The following is a 21,071-nucleotide window of genomic DNA, read 5'->3' as shown; positions in this document are numbered from 1 at the left end:
GCAGCAGCACACACACAGAGGCCATTAATTAGTGAGCGCAAATAAACAGTTGTAAGGGAAAGGGAAGCGGCTGCAGTTAAAACCAACCACATGCTTTGGTTTCTGTGTATTTTATCTCCCCCCGCTGATGTTGTTCACTTCTGCATCCGTGTTTTTTTTTTGTTACAACACAAGCCGCTGTGCAACAGTGTGACTTGCCTTCAAAACTTGAAACATAAAAATACACGATTTCCTGCTTTTGTTCAGCTCATTGCGCCACTTCTCCGTTCACAGCAACAAATTATTGTGTGTAATCCAAATCCACCTCCACTAAAACAGCACACACATTCGCGGCTTTATCCCCCTTGCACCTTCCTTCCGTCCATATATGGGATGTGAATCTGCCTGAGTGTGTTTTTTCTTCTGTATTTACATCCATCTGGGTGTGTTTCTCACTGTGTGTGTGTGTGTGTGTGTGTGTGTGTGTGTGTGTGTGTGTGTGTGTGTGTGTGTGTGTGTGTGTGTGTGTGTGTGTGTGTGTGAGAGTGTGAGATATCTGATGTCAGCTGTCACATCCCAGTCGTCTGGGCCTATAATAAGAGACAATAATAACAACTCATTAAAACCGAGGGCAGGAACTGTGGAGCTCATCGGCTCATCAAATTAACCTTTGAACACTTCACACACACACAGACACACACGCTACCTGTTTTTCTCCCACAGTTTGTGGCTACACATTCTTTCTCTCTGTCTTTTTGTGTCTCTTCATCTACCCCCTCTCAGCCAGTGGGTGTGTCAACAGGGGATTGGTCCTTTCTGCTGGGTAATTGATGAATTATATGCAACATGCAAATGAGGCGCCATTAATCTCCTGACTGACAGCTTCGTTTATGGGGCCTTAATGACGGCTGGATTAGATTCTAATTAAAATCTGCTCAAAGACACCCCACGCTAGGAAGCTGCTGCTTCTGGTCTATCTCTCCCTACTTTCCCCCCACTTCTGTACTTTTATTCCCTCTCATACACTTTTCATTTATAAGTCCGTCTTCATCGTTCACTCTTACTTTACTCCTCCTCATCTTTCCCCTTTTTTCCCCCCAACTTTATTGTTGTCTCTATTTCCTCTGCTTGCTGTCACACCTTCTTTGCCTTCCATTCCCTGTCTTTTAACATCACACACACACACTTGCCCACAGACTCATGTAATGTCAAGCCGCTGTGAAAGGAGATGAGGTACGCTGGTTGTCATTAAGCCTGATGTGGCCCGTGTCATTTCCACTGTCAGGACATTCACACCGTTTAGTTAGAGCCAAAGTGATGCCTGACAGCTCTTCGCGCACTTCCTCCAAGGATTGATTTAGCGCGCCCAGCTCTGGGAAATCACACACATGCACAGGCACATGAGAAACTGTGTGTATCTGCTTGTAGTTACAGCCTTTATTGAGGAAATTCGTGACATGGCGGGAAAAGGAGACACGAATGTCCAAACGGGGAGGGGATTGAAGGAGAAGGAGGCAAGCAAATGCATTTAATAAGCAAACAAATGAATGAGTAAGCTGAACAGTAATGAGGTGCTTTATGGATGCCATAGGGAAACTCCTTTTTTGCTTGCTCGTATCCACAGGGAGGTCAAATTTGCTGTACAGCAGCCTTCCTGGAAGTGGTCATGTTTCAGTGTTTTTGCTTGTTGACACCTCAGCACGATTAGAGGTTTATAGACTGAAGGACACTTTTGTCTAACCAGGCCACCCATCTCAGACGCAGCATGGAAAAGTGCCTAATGACTAACGTTAGATTGTGTTTTCTGCCTGCAGTTCGAGGCCCGGACGACCGCCCAAGAGGCTGCAGAGTGTGACAGAGGGCGGGACTCACCACATGCTGTCTCACAGCGGTCTGATGCATGCTGGGATCATGCCTCCTGCAGGTGACCACCCAGGCCTTATCAAGCACATACATGTGCTGCAGAAACAAAATTGCTTAAGTCTGCGAAGAAGGAAAAACTTAGACTCACTCTTCTGGGATCATATAAGATCTAAAATTAGTGCCTTCCAAAAAATAGCAGAATATAAGTGTTTGTTGAACTTTTTGCTTTGGCTTCTGTTTGATTTTGTTTTGCTTTACGTGTCAAAGTAAGACAAAGTATAACAAAGAAGAATCAGCCCACATCTGTTGTCAAAATTTCCTCTGTGGTGACGGATCTGTCAGTGACACATTAGATCTTTCTGTCCAACTACGCAGCGTTTTAGGAAGATGCTATTGGGAGAACATGAAAAAACTAAAGTGTACAGTATTTATTTAAACAAAATGTCTGATAAAAACAAAAATAATGACTTTTAACAATTTTTTAAAAATAACAGTTTTTGTGCAAAACTTATGATCACTCCAAAATATTGTCTATTCCCTATTAATAAACACCTAAATGTTATTTAAGCCTGTACTAAACTTAAATAAATAAATAAAATCTCTAAACCCTAATTATTCTAAAAAGAAATCTAGCAGTGCTAGAATAGAATAGAAACATTATTATTAAACATTATTATTTTGATAAAAATGTTCAATTTATTTTATCCCACAAATTTAACGGCGTTGAAATCTTATAAAGCACTGGGGGAGACCCTGACGCACTCATAGCCGTACTGCGCACTACCTCCAAGTGCACTTCACTGTAGGGCGCAATGCGAGTATTGGGATTGGGCCTTCACCTCGGATTGGATAATAGCAACACAACTCTCCCACTGACTTGTTGATGTTTTATCTCCATAAATAACACAAGCCTGGAGGAGTTTTGTCCTGTGGTGGAGTTGCTAATGCTAACGTTTGGTTTCTACTATACGTTCTTTGCTGTTTCTTGAACGTCAAACCAACAACAGCCTTCCCTGTTGTGTGTCAGTATGGGTGAGTGTATGAATGTTTAGTGACAGTGTGACGTAGATCTATCAGGATTATCAAATCCTAGAATTTCACCATCTATTTTCTGTCAGAAGCTAATGCAGGAGATAGGTGTAGGAGACTATTTTTATGTTCAGCCTGCATGAAAAACTCAGAGTGATCGATTATAATCGGAAATAAGATTTTAAAAAATTGGTTTTTCAGTGTTCCACACCTTTAATAACAATGCTAAATGAACATTTGGGATGAGTGCAATGCTAAATTTAATTAATTTCTTCATATTATCAAAAAACAGATGCATGCATGTTAAATGTAATGAAGCATTACATGTTAAAATCTGAAAATACCACTAAAATCTAATAACTCTTTTTTGAAAAGAAGTGAAAACATTTACGTAAAACTCACTATGTGCGATGCAAATGTTCACCTTTTCCCCCCACAAATTCCTTCCCATTGTCAAAGCGCCATCACTGTAGATAATTGACAGAGGAAATCCCCCTGCTGTCTCTGTGTGCGGTTTTACAGACTGAAATAATATTGCTTCAGAGTTGCAGCAAAGTTGAAAATTACTTCTCATTTTAGCTGTCAGGACATGACAGAAATGATGTTGCAATCAGCTGAGTTGTCCCATCACTTTGAAGAAAGAACCGGCTGTTTTATGCAGAAAGGATACACGATGAGGTTGTTTTTACTACTTATCATGCAGCCCCCTAATCCCCCCCCCCCCCCCCCCCCCCAGCCTCATAATGGCACAGTTTTACCCATCATCAGTTGTATGAAGAGTTAAAGTTCTGGGTGGTTACTGGTGTGTTGATTAATAAAATTAGCATACACACTGCTGACACATGAGAAACAACTTGCAAGCTTGGTCCTTTTCGTTGACTTAAAAGTACACAAAGTCCTCTCTAGAGTTGAGTAGGCACTCTAATCTGCAGGCTTCTCAAATATAATTATGAATATGCTTAGTGAGTGACAGTAAAACAATATTACAAATGTAGTCTCATCACTTTTTAAATATCTGAAGCCATGGAACAGATTTAAGTAAATAAATCTTAATTTTAAATGTAGCTGGAATTTACTTTGATTGTTCGCAAATGAGCACAGTTCTGATATTTAATTTGGCTTGTTTTTATTGTCATGTTTGATCTTTCTTAGAGTGGCTGTTCACATAAGTCTATAATCCAGACAAACACAGTGTTTGTCTGCTGTAGTTGGTGTGTGTGTGTGCGTGTGTGTGTGTGTGTGTGCGCGCGCACACACGCTTGTGTGTGTGTGTGTGTAAAGAACACAGAGAAAGGCAGAAAAAGTAATTGTTGGCACCTCACCGCTCTCAAAGTTGCCCTTGGCTTTGTGCTCGCCACTGAAACCTGATCTTTTCATTCCCCGTCTCAAAAGAAGCCATTTTCTATTAGCCTCTGCTTCCTCTTACTGTTCAAAGGTGCTTGAGTGTGTGTGTGTGCGTGCATTAGTGTGTGTGTTCAAGAGCATCTTTCTCAGTGGGAAAAGAGTCTTTTTCCACCAAAGGAGAGGGCACGGCGGCAATGTCAGCGCCACTGATTAGAACTGGCCACATGAGAGGGGAGGAGACAGAAAGAGCGAGGACATTTGAGCGTAAAAGGCAGGAAAGATCTTTGATGTGATCCTCCTTAGTTGCCTTCCTTGCCTTCATGTGCTCACACACACACACACACACACACACACACACACACACACACACACACACACACACACACTCGTGCAGCACAGTGGCTTATGTCCTGCTGTGATGCTGACATTTGAAAAGGTAAAGTAAGGGAAGAGAGGAGGAGAAGATGTGAAGAGAAGGAACAATTTGTTGTCGACGTCTTGGGCAGACGAACCCTTCACTTCAGACGCCCATTGTCTGACATAAAAAGAGCACTCGTCGATTAAGTTAGTTCTGAATGTTTCGACGTAACCAAGATTATGAAATTAAGACTTAGAGTTTGTTTGTGTGTCCTCGATTGTGTTTGCTCAGTTGTGCGGTTTGTACCAGCTGTAATCACTCACAGTGTTTGTCTGCATTAGTGCGAGAGATATTCAATTTTCTATTTCCAACGCTGCACTGTGGATCAAAATGATGCTCAGAGGTGCAAGATTTTAATTAAAATGTGTCTCAGCCCCCCTTGCCACATTTTGTCACTGTCCATTACATATTATTCACAAGTGCACAACCTCTATTAAAGCTTAGCTTCACTTCATGTCCCGTCTTTCAAATTTTTTTTGCTCTGATAGCGAAAGGCTTTTGGGGGTTTAAAGGTGGAGCTCACGCTGCTGTAGGGTGTCGACCTGTGTGCCGTGCTGTGGGCTGTGATATCACTGTGTGGGTGAGATGAATGTCTCTGCTTGTTCCTATCACTAGCAGACTAAATGGCCGGTGCAGCGGTGCAGTCAGAATGAATGGCTGGCCTCTGTCTTCCCATGACAACCTCCTGCCTCTAATCCTCCACCGGGGGCCATTGATCTGTCTCTTATTGATTCTTCTTCTATTCCCTCTTCTTTTTTTCACCCTCTTCTCTATATCATTTTCTCTCTCAGATCTCTCCGCCCTGGCCAAAAAGATCAAGCTGGAGGCGATGGCAGGTTACCACAGCAGCCAGCAACACGGAGGGCCAAACGGGGAGAATGGGGACCACAGTACCGGACTGGGTGAGTTTCATCCTGTTTTGTGAAATCCGTGCGTGTAAAACGTATGTAACGTGATTCACATGTGTTTTAGGAAGACATCCGTGATACTGCTTCAATTCAACTTGAGCAGCTGTTGAATTGAGATGATTAAAACCAGGATGTGACATCACCTCCGCTGCCTGTTTGTTTCCTTTGAAAGGCGGGAAATGAGAGCGAAATACAGCCACAATGAGCCAGCGCCACTAATAAAATTGGTAATCAGGACATCTGGGGAAGCTAGCCCAAACAATCAAAACATAAAAAAAACAAGTTCTTTTTTTCCTGCATGTTTTTTTTTACTCCCAGTTTTATTGCAGATCAGAAAGATTCACAAAACCTTTCCGGAAAACACAAACGGTCTGTAACCTCCTTCATGCTTACTCATCACACTGGGAAGGACTTTCCTTAAATTTACAAACATAGATCTTTTGTTTTTAACATAAACGGACACTATTGATTATGAGAATGATGATTGTGTATTAATGGGGAAAACTTTGCTTATTAACTTTATAGGAATGGTGTGATGACCCCTTTGCACAAGCATCATATTCTTTATGTTCTGTCAGACAATTTTACATTGAATACATCTGCAACAGGCCCATATTACCTACATTATTAGCTACATTAAACCAAGTTATGATAATGATCGAAGTCTGCCCTTTTCCAGCTGGATTATCTTAATTATGGATCAGCCAGTTCTACACTCTCAAATGCATCGTTTACAAACGGGAAAAACAAACTGACACTTCTCCCAGTCCGTGAACTCATTACAGGTAAACACTGGGGTGTAAGTAACTAGCTTTATCATTATATGAAATTGTATTGATACTGTGGATTTTCGTTCAATATTCGCCAATATGTCATATATCAGCCACCATTTCAAGTTGATTCCATTTAGGATCCACTGATTGATTAGCCAGGCAAGCTGTCCTGTACATGTAAAAGTAACTCTGGCCACGACCCATAGACAGAGTTCAGTTGTGAGGTGGAATCTACTGTTGTCTTTCAAACTGTCACCGCATGCTATTGTACAGCAAACAATGTTATAGGATCACCACTATGGCTGTCAATCAATTGGGCAGTCCACCATACACTGTTGAAGAAGACACAAATGCATCCTTTAAAAAAAAAACCTTGTAAAAGCAAGTCACCTCCAAATCAACTTTTTTTGCTGATAAACAATTTAAACGAGTGTCTAATTGTGCTCTAGACAAGTGTAGTCGATAATTTGGCACTTTAGTGCATCTTAGTTCAAATTTAAATACCGTAAATCCTCTAATACAGGCCCGGGTCTGTATTTGACTCAAGCTCATCAAGCTCCAGGCCTTTATTGGAAGGAGGACCAGAATTAGAGGCAGGCCTCAATTTCTATTTGAGCAAAATGAACTAATGGTTCGCTGGAGTTTTTGACAATTAAAATTGCGCCCACATTTTCAAAGTTAAACACAATTCTTTAACAACGGTAGTTTCTGCTTCAGCCCTCCCCCAGCGCAGCGGCCGCCAACTCACTGATGCGCCTGCAGCCTCTCGGAGTTCCTGCTGCTCTAAACATTAAAATAATTATTTCATTTTCTGTTCCTCACTTCTGATTACCTTCAATGGTGTCTGTTTGTTGCAACCACCAGGTACAAAAACTAACTTGTTTTTATTTGACTATTTTTCTGTCCTGTCTGTTTATTATCTTCCTGCATCTCCTCTCAATCCTAAAGAAAAACTGCTACCTGGGTTCATTTATATTCACCTTATGAGTTACCTTTGAACTGCAGTTCTAAAAGATCTACCGACCGCAAAAACAGCGGAGTGCTCGCTGGCCACATCAGTTAGGTGCGTCACCGAGGACAAAACAGGTGATGCGCCCCAATCCACAGCAGCGAAACGCATCAGGCACAAATAAAAGAATAAAAAACCAAAAAACATAAAAGGAAATGAGCCGACACGAACGATCGCCTGTTAAATTGGTTTTTGAGGTGGCGACACCTGATTTGATAATGTTACTGTGGCCGTGCTCAGGACGCAGATGTCTGGAGCGCGTCAACAATCAGAGCTTTGCATGCGCACGCTGGTTAAGGTTAGGATGGGGGTGAGGGGAAGGTTAAATTGCAAGAGGGTAAATGTCACAATTTGGTTAAATGTCCGTTTTACGGCGGGCGTCAGTACCGACGCTCTGGCACAGCGCGTTGCCTCCCGACGCGCAGGAGCTTGTCACCTGCTAACAGCAGGCTGCTGTCTTTTCCGTGGACTGCATCTTGCCGGTCATTATCACGTGACAGCGACTAGTCGATGACAGGCATAACAAGTCACTATAGAGCGGTGAAGTCGACTAGTGACTAGTTCATACAACCCCTACTACTGCTCCCCAGAGTGTTCTGCAGCATAATCAGCACGTTCTCTTTGAACTTGATATCAAATTTTCGCCTCCTCTTCGTCTCCGCGCGGTTAAAGTTACCCTCGCGGTCTATCACTGGCAAATCAAAAGTGAGACGGATGACACAACCGCCCCCCGTACTTGCTTGTTACCACATTCCACCCGGCCACAATAAAAAACAGGCCATTATTCACCTCCGCCGACTCCGACCAAAATATGATACCCGGCAGTTAATTAAATACAGGCTAATATTAGAGGATTTACGGTATTCTGCCTAAAACTGTGAGTGTTGCACCCTCTTCAGGTAAAAACTCTGCACTACATTTGAATATAAATTTGCCATCGCTATTGGCTATGAAGTACCTTATGATGTTAGTTGGTATCATATGATGTCACAATGCCGCTGTGAGCCTGTGTGTATGTATTTGTTAGCGGCTCTGCCCTCTTGATCTGCCAGGCAACAGCATTTGTTGCATTTTTCAAGCATGTGGGAGTGGAGTTAGACTGTAGGTGGTGACTTGCTCTTTATGTACCTCTATCTGCTCTTGACTCAATGAAACCCCAAGTCTAACTAGTTCAAAATTGATGCTGCAGGTGCTTTAAACAAGCTGTCGCCGTCTTAGATGTTCCGCTTTGTTGCATCATTCCACCCGCCAAACCATCAGAGCGCTGTGATTGGCAAGACACAAAACTGTTCAAGCCTGCAGAGGTTCCAATGAAGAGTGGTTAGACTAACAGGCAGAGCAAAATCATTTTGCTTCGGCTACTGTCTGTCTAGATTTCTGGGCTACTGATCGATATGAAACGGTATTACAGGATTTAATCCAATCAATTTAAATGAATAATATCTTCTTATAACAAAGACTGAAGTCAAAATTAAGCAAATTTCTGAATCAAAACATGTTTCATAAATAGTTCTTATAGATTTTTGCATTTTGGTTCAACGCTATTGGCTCTTTGACCATAGGTAATCAATGTATGTATGTATCGAAGTACACTCCTAGTCAGCGCTAATTTGCGTTAGCAGAATCATAATTAAATAAAGGTAACCAGAAAAAGAAAGTCCTCCGTTAATTGTAGTTTTATTAGATTAAGACTCGGTAATTGCTTTCAAAACCAGAACAAGTATGTCTAATTAAAGATGAACAAATATACCACTACACATTTGTGTACTGTCCACATAACCAATCAATGGATTCTCTTTAGTTGTGTGAATTTTAAAATTAAACATTACTGTCCTTAAGAAAATGAGCAAACTGTAAAGTCTGTAAAGGCTTTTAAAGACACATTGCAGATTAAAGTGGCACTGTATAGTTTCCTGGCACTAGAGGGCAGTACAAACATTTCAGGGTAGTTTTGCACCACATTGCCGTGACTGTCGCTAGTTTAAAAAACATTACGGTAAATGTTGTTACCTGTGGAGCAAAAAGCATGCAAACCCGGCATGACTCTTCATACTTTGTCCCTCTGTTAATTCCATCAAAAGCATACAATGCCAATGCTAGTTTTCTGGTGCTCAAGTTTTCGGATCTGCTCGAGGTCCTGCGCCTGGCGATGATGTCATCATACTACGGCAATTACACTCGGCCAAAATATGTTACATCTCTTTCATTTCTGTTCTTTCACATAGGATTTGGAAAGTTGAGCAGTTTTGTTATTAAATTCATGTTTCTTTCTACCTAAATGTTTTCAAACATGGTAATGTAACTTCCATAAGCTGTATGTCCAGCAAAGCATCTAGTGTTACGTCATAGACAGGAGCAGTGCCTCAAGCCTGGCAGAAGGAAACGTGGTGTCTAATATGGCCCTATGTACTTGAAACCTGATTTTTATGGTTATACAGTACAAAGCCACCAATATTGTTCAATGACTGGACGTCTATTTATTGATTTTCAACAAAGTTTCGATCGGTGTTAATTTTGACAAGAAATTTTAATTTAGTTTAATGGGCTCGACACACGGGAGGCGACAAACAACCGCGATCAGCGAAATTTGTCGCCGTCGCTTTTATTACCCGACACACGGGAGGCGATCCGCAGCAGCGGCAAAGCCGTCTACGCGTTCTGTTCCATGGCGAAATCGAAACTTCCGTTGTTTTGTTTGGCTGTGTCAGTTTGGAGGGAATTAAGGTTATTTAAGCGGTTCAGAGTTAAAGTGGTAGATATGATGTTTCACAAGGTGCTGCTAGAGTTATGTGAAATCTTACTTCTGATTTTACTTTATAAAACATAATAATAATCAACTTCTCCTTAATGTTTGCTCTGAGGTGTACGGAGCATCCTGTCCGCTCATTGGTCAGTGAATGAAACCTCCGTTGATTGGTCCCCGTCCGAGCGACAGCGATGAAAAGTTGAAAATGTTTCAACTTTCTGGGATCACATCGCTGGGTCGCCTGTGCACGACACGTGCACAAGCGCAAAATTTCACACGCACGTTTTTCGCGTTTCGCTTGGTAGGAGAGAGACCCGCGATTATCGCTTTGTCGCGCATGTCTCATTGAAAATGAATGGAGGAGAGGCGATGTCGCCTCCCGTGTGTCAAGCCCATAAGTCTCAGTCTTTTGACTAAAACTCTCTAACTTTAGTTACAATTTAGTCATCCAATTTGATTTAGTTTTAGTCTTGTTTTAGTCAACTAAAATATATATGTATTTTTTCTGATGTAAAGGAAATGGTCACTAAACTTCGGATCAATCAAACTCTATATTTATAACTCACCAAGCAAATACTTTTCAGACTTACATCTACTGATTTTGCACCCAGCCACGGACATTTTCTCCCCGTAGACATAACTTTTAACGGCATAAACATCAGTATATGACGTCTGGTTAGCGGTAGCTTGTTCAAACAGCGGCTGGCTCCAGATTCTGACTGGTTCTCTTCTTGTCTAGTCCCACCTGTTCCATTTGCTGATTGGTTCTTTTTTCCAGTCTCCCATCTTTTCCGTTTTCTGATCCGTTTCTGCCAATTTTCGTTGTCGTCTCTTATTTGTCAAGAAAAGTGTCGATCAGTATTTGTCATAATTTAGTCTTTACTGGCGTATATGTTTTGGTTTTCATTTTGTTTTAGTCCGAAAATGAATTCATCACGAAAAAAGAAAAAGAAAATATTTAGTCAAAGAAATTAACACTGATTTTGATGGATATTTCCAGAGATTAACGGTAAAAATAACACATTGTCACTTTAAACATTTCTAATTGAAATCCAGATGTTAGCAGGTGTTAATGGTATTTTTCACTGGTGTAAAACAGCCTTTACATTTGATACATACAAACAACTTTTTATTTTGTAGTGGATGTTTGATAGTTCTATCTTATAAAATAAAATCTATTCAGAAGTTAAAACAGCATTAGGTCTCATTTACAACTTTACCATTTTATCCCTCGTTTACAGAAACAGTCGAATTTCAAATGGATCTCTTCTGCTGCTCATTATGGTTGACTGATTTTAATGATTTAACCAGTCTTGTTTGAAGACGTGTTAATGCCACAAACCAAAATGTGTTTGTCAATAAAGTTGTTTTAATTATTAAAGAAGCTCTTAGTGCCACAACTGCTGCAGGAAGTTAACTTACTGCTCCTGCTCTCCTCTTTCCAAAGAAAGAGAAAAGTCAAAAATTAGTGGACAACATTCAGCTCACTGGGATGATGGAGATGAATAAGATGAGAGGCTGAAGCTAAATCAATAGTCTTCTCTCTAATTCACTACACTGAATGCAAACGACAAACGACGAACAATCAATGATGGGACGGACACGTGCACCAACACACACACACACACACACACACACACACACACACACACACACACACATGCACACAAACATATCAGGTGCACCGCCCCCAATGTTATCGACTGGTTAAAGCAACATCAGTGTGTTTGGACAGATGACAGGGCTTACAGAGGTCTGGGAGGAATACACTTATCAACCTGGGACACACACACTTAATATGTGGAGCACACTGCAAAGGCTGCGAGACAGAAATTGAAAATTGTCCTTGCCCTTTTTATTCTTTATTTAGAAATCACAAGGAGACACACGTGAAGAAGTCTGTTTGGAAGTGTTTTCCTCTCTGCTCATGTGGGTAAACACCAGCAGCATTAAGCATTGTTTACCACTGTATACAGTCGGTTACGACTTCCAGCATCTGTGTGCATTTAGGTGGCTTGGTTACCACCAACCATTATAAACCTGTAAAGCTTAATCACCGTTAATGATAGAGTCAAGTGGAAACACACACAAACACAGCACAGGCATACAATGCATGCACATAATACACACAGTTACCTTTTTTTTTTTTTCCGTACCGCCACCCACAGCCTTATGGGAAGGATAGGCCCCTGCCCGAGCTTCAACCACTACAAAGGCGCTCTCAGATTACACACACGCACACTCTCACAAATGCTGAGTGTGACACCTTATGGGCTGTAAGAAGAGCAGAGAGAAGCCATTTCTGCATTTAACAAGATCTTCTGGGAAATTTACAGTAACTGTTTGTTTACAGTAATGGTTTGTTTGGATAAACATAAGAGAAGCACTCCGACTTTTGATGTTTTCTAATGAAACATAAGAGAAAGTGATGGGAAGGCAGAGAAAGTGAAGAGAGGGTGAAAATGTAAAAAAAAAAAAAGAAGGATAGAAGAGGGACAGATTGAGAGGGGAAATGAGATTACAGAGGGAGGCGGGGTTGGACGTAGGGGCAAAAGTGAGCACGGCTCTCCAAACCAAAGCTTAATATTTGGCTGCAAGTATATTGTCGGAGCATCTGGTTATTCAGCTCCATTCAGACACATCTTTTGTTTGAATTAGTTTCTGTTCTGGGCAAGTGACAGACTAATCTGCCAAAATGCACAAAGCGCTGCACATATGTCCAGCGAGCCCGACTCATAAAGTCAACTCCTCATCCTTTATTTCTTAGTTTGCCTTTTCTTTCCCTCTTTTTCACATTTCTTTCCCTTTTGTTCTCACTCCCTCTTTATTTGTTTCATGTCTCTTCTATGGATCAACTTCTTTTTTGCCTCTTCTAGTTCCATTATTTGTGACAATTGTGCGGAATGGAGTCCAAGATTTCTCCCTTTGTGTTTATAATTACCCAGCGTGCATTGCTGGCCTGGCACCAAGACTGCCATCAGCTTCTTTTGTTCCATTTCCTCCCTGTGTTTCTTTTGTTTTTGTTTTGTCTTTTATTAAATGATAAATATTTATGTCATTTTCTCCCCCCCTCCTCCTCAACAGGATTGTTTGTTTCATTAATTGAAGGACTGCAACAACCCGCCGGGGTGCTGTTGAGAGGAAGGATTTTCTTCATAGATGGTGGATGCTTGTCCTAAATAGGGGAGTGTGAACAGCAGATTGGATTGGATAATAAGAGTTGGTGTTGGATTATCATGAAGACCGCTGGGGCAGTGAAAGAATAAACTTTCTTTTAATTCCAGAGTGGATGAATTTGTAGCTTTGCAGGGGGACGCTCTTTATGTCTTCAAATGTGACATTTGTCCCGTTCCGCTTCCACTTGGCCACGACTTTCCTTGTTCCTTCTCACGCAAGCATTTTTAAGTTCTGGTTTAGAAGCAACCATTAAAGCAGATGATCAGATTACCTGAAACCTTTTCTGGTTTTTAAGTTTGTCATGCCATAATAATCAGTTGCAAATATGTTAGAATAGACATTTTAACAATAACAGAACTAACTCTTAGATCCTTTCTTTCCACTTTTATTCTTCTTCAGTTCTGGATCAGTTGCCCTTCATGATGATGTCACATCCTCTGATTCCTGCCAGCCTGGCGCCGGCCTCCGTTTCCATGGCGATGGGCCAAATGAACCGACTGAGCACGCTGGCCAGCATGGCCAACGTGGCTCAGCTTCACGCCAACCCACCTGCCAGGGCTCCCACCTCGGTCATTAAGGTGAACTCAGAGGTCCATCAGTCAGTAATCATCTAAGTCTGTGAAAATAGCAACCCTGAAAACATTTCAGTGTGGAATTTTAACTTTTGTTTTTATTATAACCAGAGTAGAAACTACAACTTTCTTAATAAAGTTGGTCTAAAACACTTTTTTTTAAGTCTCTGGTTTCACTAATACTAAATTAAATACATTTTTCAGATGATTATCCAAAAAAAGCAGGACTCCATCATCACAGTCTTATTAGATCTTGTTCTCATCAGAAACAGAAAACTGCTTGTGTGGTCATAAATGGTAACAATGCAGATTATTGTTTCAGTGACCATTCACTGAACCCCTGTGAATATTGGAAAATGTTTTTAAACCTTTGCAGATAAATCCTTTTACTGATTGGTTGACTTAGTTGAGCATTTATCCTTTAAAGTAACTGCAAGCACGTTAGACTTTTTTCTATCATTGTTTACTTTTCTTTTTTTTTTTCAAATTTTTGTCACTAATTTTGAGGTCAGATTTGATCAGGATATTGTGTCTCACTCCATCCATCCATCCATTTTCATCCGCTTATCCGGAGTCGGGTCGCGGGGGCAGTAGCCTAAGGCCCAGACTTCCCTCTCCCCAGCCACTTGGGCCAGCTCCTCCTGGGAGAATCCCAAGGCGTTCCCTGGCCAGGTGAGAGACATAGTCCCTCCACCGTGTTCTGGGTCTACCTTTAGGTTTCCTCCCGGTTGGACGTGCCCAGAAAACCTCACCAGGGAGTCGTCCAGGAGGCATCCTGACCAGATGCCCGAGCCACCTCAACTGGCTCCTCTCGATGTGGAAGAGCAGCGGGTCTAACCCGAGCCCCTCCTGAATGACCGAACTTCTCACCCTATCTCTAAGGGAGAGCCCAGCCACTCTTCGGAGAAAACTCATTTTGGCTGCTTGTATCCGCCATCTTGTTCTTTCGGTCACTACCCAAAGCTCATGACCATAGGTGAGGGTAGGAACATAGATCGACCGGTAAATCGAGAGCTTCGCCTTCTGACTCAGCTCTCTCTTCACCATGACAGACCGGTACAACACCCGCATCACTGCAGATGCAGCACCAATCCACCTATCGATCTCACGCTCCAGTTTTCCCTCACTCGTGAACAAGACCCCGAGATATTTAAACTCCTCCACTTGGGGCAGGACCTCATCCCTGACCCGGAGAAGGCATTCTACCCTTGTCCGAATCAAGACCATGGTCTCAGATTTAGACGAGCTGATTCTCATCCCAGCTGCTTTACACTAATAATTATTATTGACTATTCTGTTCTCATTCTTAGGAGCGAGTGCAGGACACCCCCTCTCCTTCACCCTCATTGGAGGAAGCTCAGATGTCATCCAATCACAGCAGCAGCGTGTCAAGTTCACCTTTGCCTACAGAGCGCACCGCAGAAACCACACGTATGTACTCACCTGTGTGGCACTGAAAGGTGCCGTGCACTCGAAGGATGTTTGGGCGTCACATCGAAAAAGTTGTGAGGAATTTAAAACTCTTTTTTTTTATCTACAGATCATGACGCCCTCTCGTCGAGTCACGGTGTGTTGGGGCACTGTCCTGGCATGGTGCAGGGTCCCAGAGAGACAGACGGGACGTCGGCAGAATACAATAAGGAGAACAAGAGGAGCCACTCTGACAAGGGTAAGACTCAGAGTCTCCTGCAGTTCTTCGAAAACTGAAAAGGACATGTTTTAGGTGTCTTCTTTCTCAGCAGGCATTGATTGATTGACAGTTCAGCTCATGTCAAAGGTCAAATCTCTGAAGTTTTCTGATGAATTCTTATAATCAATCCTTTATTAATAAACAGGAGTAATGATGACTTCTTGGAAAAATCTGTAGTCTTTTTGAAAGGATCGTACACCTGTGAGTTTCCTACTGCCTTTCAGTTTAACAACAAATAAATATCAGCCCCTCTTTTCCTTCTCCACACCTCCTCACCGTCAGTCCAGTCCCGTCCCCCACCCCCACCCCCGGCTTCCCGTGGTGAGCAAAGACAAATAATTCTGCAAAACAGGACTCCATTAGACCAGAAAGCGATGTTACATTAGTGAGCCATTTGCCGGGCTGGGGCCTAACGAGCCGGGCGGCCTCCCCGCGCTCTCAGCTGGACCTCATCTACATAACGACCGCCTCTCTGTCGTTAGGGCCTGCGTTGCCACGGCGCTGCAACGTCAGTTGTTTGGTTCTCTCTGTCAGGGAGGTTTGCATTAGCTTAATGAGGACTGCTCAAGGACAAACAGTCAGCAGAAATTTACAGCGAGGGAGACGGAGTGTTGTTTGTTTGTGGATTTTTTTTCTTTTTATATTTATAAATGGGTGCCCACGTGCCTGTATAGACGTATTCTAATACGGAATCATATTATTCAGTAATCAAATCTAAAAATCACAATAGCTTCCCAGGTGAGTTTTCAGATGCTGTCGGGTTTCTGCAAACATATTGACTAAACAGTGATGGCACCAACGACGTGAATGCCATGCATCACACATCTCATTTATGCGATTGATTTACAATTGATTTTCTTTTTTCTGCATGCAAATGAGCCACATGCACATTTGCAGGATTGCAAGCTTTTGTATTTGACCTAGAACATCACAGGATAGGTTTACCGTGGATTGAACAGAGTTTCAAAGAGCGCTGTCATTCTGTCAATCCATTGTATAATAATCTGTGTGTGTGCGTGTGTGTGTGTGTGTGTGTGTGTGTGAGACAGTTTTGGCTGTGTGCGCCGTTTCACTGGTCTTTGAACAACGCATCCATCCAGCAGAGATCAGAGGCCATCCCTGACACTTCACTCCCATTAACCAAACATCAGCAGAATTTTAGTCTCTCTCTGTCTCTTTCTTTCTCTCCTGCCTTGCTTTTCCGTTCTCTTCCGCTGACTGGCAGTCTTCACGTTGTGAAGTTCATTAGCCCTGGGGAGAGGTGCAAGAGGAATAGGAGAGGGGTGTGTGTGTGTGTGTGTGTGTGTGTGTGTGTGGAGGGGGGTGATGAACTTGGGAGAAAAGAGAAAAACAGACAATGACCTTGGTTAGGGAGATGGGTAAATGATCAAACAAGCTGGCAGCTGTACGTGTGTGTGTGTATTTATACCAAACGGTGTGTGTGTGTGTGTGTGTGTGTGTGTGTGTGTGTGTGTGTGTGTGTGTGTGTGTGTGTGTGTTAGAGAGTGGGAGAGAGAGGTAAAGTAGGCGTAAAACAGTAACTCAATAAAGGATCAGTCACATCCAAGGAGCCTAGGGAGCCCACGCTGCTGACTCTGCACTTTGGCGTCTACAAACGCGCGCGCGTGTGTGTGTGTGCGCGAGTCTGTATGTGAGCCACAGGAGTGTAGTTGGATGCCCTCCGCTGAGCTCGCCAGCACCTGCTAATTACCTTTCTCTACAGAGCAATGCTTTTAGCAAGAAATAGGGGGGAAAGGGGGAGGCGGAGGGGGAGGCGGGGGGGGTGAGTATTGCTTCTCATATGTGAAACACCTTGAACGTGACAGTTGCCAAGACGTGAGACCGAGGCAGAGCAGGGGAGGTGGGTGGATCTGGAGCTGAAGATGCTGTGGTCAGCTAAGTAGAGAAAACACCCTCATTTGTCACAGACGGAGAAAAGTGCCAGATATCACGTCGCACGCTCGCACTCATCCCTGCTCCAGTAACTGCCGGACTCCCAGGACGTCTCCGTCCTCAGCGGCTCGGATGACAGTACAACTACCTGGAAGAAGGAAGGAAGATGAAGAAAAAGAAAGGGCTTATCTTCATCTCCCTCACTGTCACCAACGGGGAGCGTGCAGTTCTCAGGTTTACAAACAGATGGTCGTTCATAACGCAGGTTCTTAGCTGCTTTTATGGGATATGTCAAGCTGTGGTGCATTATCATTCGGCAGTCTGCCATCCAATAAAGGGCAGCCACATTTTAAAACCAGAACTTTTTTGTGTGGACGAACTCGTGTGCAGTGATTAGCCATCATTTGTTCTGCATGTTTATGAGAAATTAAAAAAGAGCTTGAGCAAAAGATCATACAAGATCTGTTTGCAACACTTATTATTACAATGAAGGAGCTTACAGAAGGAGCTGTTTTCAAACATTTCATCAAGCCACTGTTCAAAGATCAGGGGGTAAAAAATAGATTTGAATGTGAATTTTTTCTTTTTTTGAGAGAGTCAGCAGAGGTGGAGCAGAGCTCAGACGTTCCTCACTTCAGACGGTCTTTCTGCCCTCCAGATAACAGCTCCTCCGCTGCTCCGACTACCAGAGAGAGCAGCAATAGGCACGTCTACCAGAAAGCCCCGTCAAGCAGGGAGATCAGCGAGAGGGTGTCTTACCCCACGGGACAGAAGCTCCCAGCAGGTCTCCACCACACTCCCTTCATCTTCCCGGAAGGCCTGTCCTCCATAGAGACCCTGCTCACAAACATCCAGGTGAGGCTCTGCCGGGGCTTTGTTAGCATCACGCTCTGAGATGAATAGGAAGAGAGACGAGACGCTCTCTGGGATTTCCTGGAATGGTAAATAGCAGACGAGGGGCAGACATTTAGGAAATGGGGTGATTGGGTTTGGGCGTGCGCTGACCTGCTTCTCAGATTTTACATGTCTTTGTTGCGGTGGAGTCACAACAAAAGTCCTCTCCTTCGGTTTTTCACAACAGGGAAAATGAACTCCACCTGACCCTGATTTGTTGGCAGCTTCACCTTTAACTTATGTTTTTGAATTAATTCACCTGTTTCTTTTACATAATTGACAATTAAAAAAAAAACTAAACCCCCGTAAATCCAGACTGCTCGGTGTGTTAACCTGTTGATCTGCGTCTGTGTGTCTCCAAGCAGGGTCTGCTGAGGGTTGCCATAGAGAATGCCCGGGCGCAGGAGAAGCAGGACCAGCTGGAGAGGACGGAGCTGAAGATGGAGCTCGTCCGAGAACGGGAGCTCAGGGAGACCCTGGAGAGGCAGCTGAGCATGGAGCAGAAAAACAGAGGTGGGCCGGATAAGCCTCGGCGCTAACTCTTAAGTGTTGCTGGTGGTTGTGTTTGAGTTGATTGAAGTGCTGCGTCTCATAGCTCCTACTCTGCACATCCAGACACAGAAGGTTCTGCTGCACGGCCAAACAAGGTTTGTTTAATCCACTTCTCAGCTGACAGGGTGTCCATTAAGTTGAAAATCAGATAAGGAAGTGAGGACACCTACAGTATATTACCCCTGAAAGCAGCTGCAGAGGTGAATTAGACTGATGTTGGCGGTATACAACAAAATAAATCAAGTTTGGCAAGTTCACAAAAGCTGTCATCCGCAGCGCCGACTGAGCAAAGTCCAGTCAAGGACGTGTGGTTTGTTAGGGTCACGCCGGGTGGAGAAATGAGTGAGCTCACGAACCACTCTCGTGATGCTGCACACCATTCATATGTAAATATGTTTATTTTTCTGACGTCCTTTCTCATCTGTTTATTTTTTCAGTTCTGATCCAGAAACGCCTGAAGAAAGAAAAGAGGAGTAAGAGGAAACTGCAGGAGGCGTTAGAGGAGGAGGTCAAACTTCGTGATCAGGCGGAGCACAGCCTGCTGCACACCGCCAGCACGCACGTAGGTACGGAAACGCAAACTCCTTCAAACCATCTCTCTGTTCTGAGTCAAACCGGTCTTAGTCACTGCACTGATTCTTATTTTCATATTAAATGTCACCAAGCTTTCAGTGTAACTTAGCCTTGAGTGCTCATTAGCCTCTAATTAAGTGTCTTTATTAATTAATGACCAAACTACAGGCCATCAATCAATGGCAGCGACTCCTCACGCAGAATCTGTGACCCAGGATGCGGAGGGGAGCGGCTGCGACGACAACAGGCTGGACACCAAGGCGATGCAAGGTACAGCTGTCTGGCTAACAAACACGCTGCCTCGGGGCGCAGCTGAGAAAACACACTCATATTTTAAGTCTAGTCCTGAGTTCAGGAGCAGAAAAGCTGTCACAGTTTAAATAATCTGTCAGCAGATTACGGCCTCATTACAGAATCGGACTGTTTGTGTTATGATTAGAATGAAGCGTTAAAAAACCCCAAACGCTGTAGGAATGGTGCTATTTCTGCTAGCTGGTTCATCTGTTGACCGAGCGGACAACAGATTTTATTATTTCACCTACTCGCTGCTCGTGATGCTTAACAGACCACTCTACTGGAACGGTTGGAAAGATTTCACAGCGAGACGGCCTGCGTCAGATTGAGCAAAATGAAACGAAGCATGTGACAGTTCACTGTGGGGGCCACCGTTTTAATGGAAACGGGCGTTTTAACAGATTTGTTTAGCCGGAGTTATTGTCTTCGCAGGGATGAGACGTTGAGGGAAAAAATAAAAGTGCAACATCATAAATGGACAGGAAGAGGAGCGGCCTCATCAAAGGAGTGCATCGTTTCTGCCCACCTCTGCTCTGCGCTGCGCCAAGACCGCCAAAACAGACAGCGCCGCTTGTTCAAAAGCAATTTTTAATTGAATGTCAGTGAAGCAAGAAGAGAACTGGCCACTAATTAATGGCTGTCTTAATTGTCCTCATGACGAGTTTGTTTGGACATCATTTGCATAATTAACACCCAGTAATAAATCATTTAAAAGGGGAATTGTCTGTCAGACAGCAGGGCAGGATGTGGTCCCTTTGTGCCAGGGAGTTTTATCACCAAAAAAAAAAGGCTTTGAACTCCATAAAGCTTCTTTGTTAATCGTCTCTGATCACTGATGTGTGGGAGTTTCATTAGTTAACAAACCTTCAATCATCTGATTTTAATCTCAATATTTTCTTAGTGGTTTTAGATAATCGTGTCACTTTGGGGTGTTTCAGAGGGCAGGATGTTCCTGCAGACCAGTGGGATGTACTGAGGTCCACGCTGGAAGGACGAATGAGAGAATGGATGGATGGATGGGAGAACGGTGTGATGAAGAGTCCTCCCTTGTGACAAAAACAATCGACTGGCATGCTCGCTCCTGCAGTGGCATCAGAGGCACAAATCTCCTCCTCCCCCACATTTCAAGGGCGACACCTGAACTTTCTTGTTGCTCTCTTGTTTAATTTATTGAATTTGTCATCAAACCTCAGCCGTAGTGGGAAGAGCACTTTGTTCTGTTGCTGTGTTTGAATGTGTTTCTTTCAATCCAGCCTTGTAGGTCCTAGATTATGACCATTGTTGCTCTTTTTCTTTTGATTTCTTCATTTTTACTTTGTCAGTGCTGTTTTACTTTTATTTGTATTTTTTTTGGGCT

The 21,071-nt window shown here is 43.2% G+C and overlaps 1 protein-coding gene across 3 annotated transcripts in view; it reads left to right on the top strand.

Moving 5' to 3' along the window:
- dachc (dachshund c) overlaps positions 1-20,858 on the top strand; it is a 26,193-nt gene extending 5,335 nt beyond the window's left edge. Inside the window, exons 2-11 of one of the 3 annotated variants that reach the window (XR_008565724.2) lie at positions 1,794-1,903; positions 5,425-5,535; positions 13,646-13,824; positions 15,129-15,249; positions 15,359-15,487; positions 18,060-18,256; positions 18,658-18,808; positions 19,285-19,409; positions 19,589-19,690; positions 20,653-20,808. Coding sequence is in view for 2 of the 3 variants with exons in the window: in XM_015944811.3 (XP_015800297.1) it covers positions 1,794-1,903; positions 5,425-5,535; positions 13,646-13,824; positions 15,129-15,249; positions 15,359-15,487; positions 18,060-18,256; positions 18,658-18,808; positions 19,285-19,413; positions 19,589-19,690; positions 20,653-20,690 (1,267 nt within the window). In the remaining variant the exon portion in view is untranslated. Of the gene's footprint in view, positions 1-1,793; positions 1,904-5,424; positions 5,536-13,645; positions 13,825-15,128; positions 15,250-15,358; positions 15,488-18,059; positions 18,257-18,657; positions 18,809-19,284; positions 19,414-19,588; positions 19,691-20,652 lie in introns of all 3 variants that reach the window. The other 2 variants (XM_015944812.3, XM_015944811.3) reach the window with 2 other exon arrangements.
- Positions 20,859-21,071: the final 213 nt, after the last annotated feature.

Source organism: Nothobranchius furzeri, chromosome 12, assembly GCF_043380555.1.
Source record: "Nothobranchius furzeri strain GRZ-AD chromosome 12, NfurGRZ-RIMD1, whole genome shotgun sequence".
Classification (NCBI taxonomy): Eukaryota; Metazoa; Chordata; class Actinopteri; order Cyprinodontiformes; family Nothobranchiidae; genus Nothobranchius; species Nothobranchius furzeri.
The sequence above is the reverse complement of the archived record's forward strand: the minus strand, read 5'-3'. Positions and strand labels throughout refer to the sequence as shown.